Source organism: Coregonus clupeaformis, chromosome 9 (genome assembly GCF_020615455.1).
Source record: "Coregonus clupeaformis isolate EN_2021a chromosome 9, ASM2061545v1, whole genome shotgun sequence".
NCBI classification, from domain to species: domain Eukaryota; kingdom Metazoa; phylum Chordata; class Actinopteri; order Salmoniformes; family Salmonidae; genus Coregonus; species Coregonus clupeaformis.
The window spans coordinates 29,611,304-29,614,963 of record NC_059200.1 but is presented as its reverse complement, the minus strand read 5'-3'; the positions used below and the strand labels follow the sequence as shown (position 1 = coordinate 29,614,963).

Below are 3,660 nucleotides of genomic sequence, written 5' to 3'. Positions count from 1 at the left end.
ATTAACCTTCCTGTGTTCTCCTTCTGTTCTCCCTCTGTTCACAGATAACTGATCCATTCAGATCATCAGCTAGGGTAAGAATATGACATTCACCGTTCTGTAAGCTTGTTGACAGCATTCCAGCCCTTGGGTTTAAGACTAATCAAATTATATTCCTTCTATTCTTGCAGAAGGCTGGTAAATGGTGTCTAATGCATGGCCAGATCGCGTGGCAGATTCATCACCACCAGCAGAGAATGAAGGTGAACGAGATGTGTTCATTAATTTCACTCATTGGAGCGAAAGTTCCAAAATCGATAATCAGTGAAATAATGCTATCTGTATCCTCCCCTGTCTCAGCAACCCCTTCACCTCTCAATCTCTATTAAGCTTTTAATCTCACTCTCTCTCTGTCCATCACTCTCCTCCCCACTTTATCTATCTATCTTTAACAGCACATGCGCTTTGATCCACATCAGCTGAATATGAGTGGGGTGAAGATGGACCTGTTTAGTCGGCCAGCTGCACCAGGTCTTCCTCCTGGACTGTCCTATGGCCATGACCTGGCCCAACCTCTCCTGTCCTCCTCAGGTTAGCCTGCCCACTCCATGTCCTATTCATTACTGTGGATATTAAATGAGGATGTACGTGCAGTTAGGATGATATTGTACGGTTATGATGATATTGTACAGTTATGATGATATTGTACAGTTATGATGATATTGTACGGTTATGATATTGTACAGTTATGATGATATTGTACAGTTATGCTGATATTGTACAGTTATGATGATATTGTACAGTTATGGTGATATTGTACGGTTATGATATTGTACAGTTATGATGATATTGTTACGGTCTTGGTAGGAACTGCTTTTGTTGGTTTACTCCACTCCTTAGCTCCTGTATGTCCATGTTAGTGTGGTTGATTCGCTCACTACTGTTCTTTCTCCCTCCACAGGTCATTTGTCTGCCTCACCATTCAGCGCCCCCACGCATCACGCCCACTATCTACCTGCTAGCCACCTTACTGGTAAGAGCCATAGGCTGCTGGTGCAACGTCGAAATAATGATGTTTGAAGTACAAGACAACAGCCATTAAGAGGTGCTCCTCTTGTGATGCTCCTCAGATCCATTTGGTCGAGCCAGTCACTATGGAAACCTTGGACAACTGGCAACTAATGCATTTGGCGGCCTAGGTGCCCCATCTCTTGGTAGGTTTTCGCTCTCAAATAGTTGACCTCAACATAATGCAACCTACTGTTTCAACTAAATTGGTGAATTGATTGATTTTATTGAAATTACATCAATCCTTCATCTCTCAGGCCCAGGCAGCCAGTTTGGTGACAGGCAGGGCCATGGGTTACCAGGTTTTGTCAGCCACCCTCAGGAAGCCTGGAACCGCCTGAACCGAATGCCCCCCTCCTTCCCCACGCCTCCAGCACTGTCCAGGCCTGCTGATGTGGCCCGCAAGCCCACAGTCCAGAGCAGCGAGAGGGAAAGGGAAGCTAAGAAAAGGGATCACTCTGCTATGAAGGAGGAGTCAGAGAGAGACAGGTCAGTGACAGCCCTGGTGCAGAGATGGCATTTCCCATCTTGAAAGGCCTTCAAAAGTTGTGATTTTATATTTTGAAACAGCATCTGATATTAAAAGAATTGCCTAGTTTTCCAACCACAAAGAGGCTAGATGTCATGATATTTCTCAGCTGTTAACCCCCCCCCCCCACCCCCCTCTCCATAGAAATTATCTGGAAAGAAGCCATCAGTCCACCCACACATCCTCAGGCTTTCAGATTAGTAATCTGATTGGCAGCAGCAGCCCAGGGAGGAAGAGGAGCAGCCCTGATCAGGGCCGTCAGGCAGAGAGGGACGGCACCTCGCTGGGGAGGGTCCAAGTGAAGCAAAGCTCATCTCCAGCGCTGGAGGTGCAGGATAGGGGATCCTCAAACCCTTACAACACAGTGAAGAACCACCAATCCAGCGAGAGCACACAAACCCTGAAGGGACCTTTAAACATAAAGCAGGAGCACAGAGATGAGCCAGAGGTTATGGGTGGCCCACTGGAGATTACCCCTTTACTCCCACCAGGCCACCCTCACTCTCAGGCGCCACACCCCTCATCAAATCAAAGCACTGCAGGCATGCTTCAGAGCAGCCATCTACCTCACTCTCTACCCCTCTCCATGAGCCCCATGCACCCAGTGAGCAGCCTCAGTGCAATGGAGCGAGCCCGTGTCCAGCCCTTCATGGGGGTCAGTCCACTAGCAACAGTTCGAGACCACCGTGTGCCCCTTCACCTCTCGGGCCCCTGGGACCCACTTCGAGACCCCTACAGAGGCCTGTACCTGCAGAGCCAGCAGGTACATATTACCTATGACCTTGAGAGAGGCCACAGACAGCGGGAGCAGCGGGAGCAACACCCCCACCCACAGCCGCACCTACAGGACAGGCACCGGCAGGCAGAGGAGAGGGCCAGGATGCACCAGCTCCAGGGCTCTCCCATGGAGGGCCACCTAGCCCACACACCCACCTTTATGTCCTCCCTGGGTGGGGTGATGTACCCCAGGCTCAGCCCCTCAGCTCCACACAGTGGTCATCTGAACAGGACTCCTCCCACCGCCACTGTCAGTGCCCCACCCCCTCTGGTGCCCATCTCCACCACCACAGCCCCTGGCATACCTGCCACTCCTCGAAAGACCACGCCCACAAGTGCCCCACCCACTGGGGACCCCACCCCATCCTGCAATCCCAAAGAGGTGGAGGCACAGTAGCATGGAAGTCTCTCAGAAATAAGTGACAAGACTCTATACAGTACACACTCAATTTGATGACATTAAGTAAAAATTGTGTATTGTAGATTATATGTTAATAAATAACAAGTTTAAGTAGTGAGTCTGCATAGAAACTGTTGAATAACTTATGTTGGATAATGTTATTTGATAGTAATATATGAGTATTTTTTATGTTTGTAAGATTTATATTCCCTTTCTGTGTACAGAAGTAGATTTTATGAATTTGTACATTTGTTTGTTACACCTTTATTACACATTATTTATCAATAGGTACATCTGAAAAAATATGTTCTCCTCTTGATTGATAGTTTTTAGGTTAATGTAACAATGTTTCTTACCTGAAAATGTTATTGACTTTTACCTTCTGTAAATATTCACATAACCTGTCATTTGTTTCTATAAAGAATGTCTATTTAAACAAAAAGTCATTGTTTTATTTTCACTTGCATCAGCAGTACTCCTTGTAATCTTAATTTATCATAATTGTTCAAGGATTTTGTATGGAGGAATGGTCTAAGAACCCCCTCAATGTGTTCCTCAACTCATAAAACATTTTAGAAAAAAGCTCAGTGCCATTATCCTCGCTAGGTGAGGTATTGAAAGGTATTAAAAACGGGTGTCAATCAATTTGACCTACCTTTTTAAGAAAATAACTTGCTAAACAATCTCTTTCTCTGAGCAATTGCATTAGTATAAAATAATATAATTTCCATTTTGTTTAAGCATGCAATATAGTTTAGTATTTTAATTATTTATTTATACAGTCATTTTCACTCATCTTTATCAAGGGTGTCAGTAAAAATACTTGTATGTGTATGTGACCAGAGGTGCGTTCAGTTCGATTAAACATTTGCTACGTTGCATGAAGGTTTGTACTGAGCGACACGTT

The 3,660-nt window shown here is 45.5% G+C and overlaps 1 protein-coding gene across 1 annotated transcript in view; it reads left to right on the top strand.

Moving 5' to 3' along the window:
* Positions 1–3,183, top strand: part of LOC121574209 (autism susceptibility gene 2 protein-like) — a 23,196-nt gene extending 20,013 nt beyond the window's left edge. Inside the window, exons 10-16 of the mRNA XM_045222688.1 lie at positions 45–74; positions 171–242; positions 435–570; positions 941–1,012; positions 1,110–1,193; positions 1,305–1,536; positions 1,721–3,183. Coding sequence (XP_045078623.1) covers positions 45–74; positions 171–242; positions 435–570; positions 941–1,012; positions 1,110–1,193; positions 1,305–1,536; positions 1,721–2,750 — 1,656 coding nt within the window. The 3' untranslated portion in view covers positions 2,751–3,183. The remainder of the gene's footprint in view (positions 1–44; positions 75–170; positions 243–434; positions 571–940; positions 1,013–1,109; positions 1,194–1,304; positions 1,537–1,720) is intronic.
* The last annotated feature ends 477 nt before the right edge of the window (positions 3,184–3,660 follow it).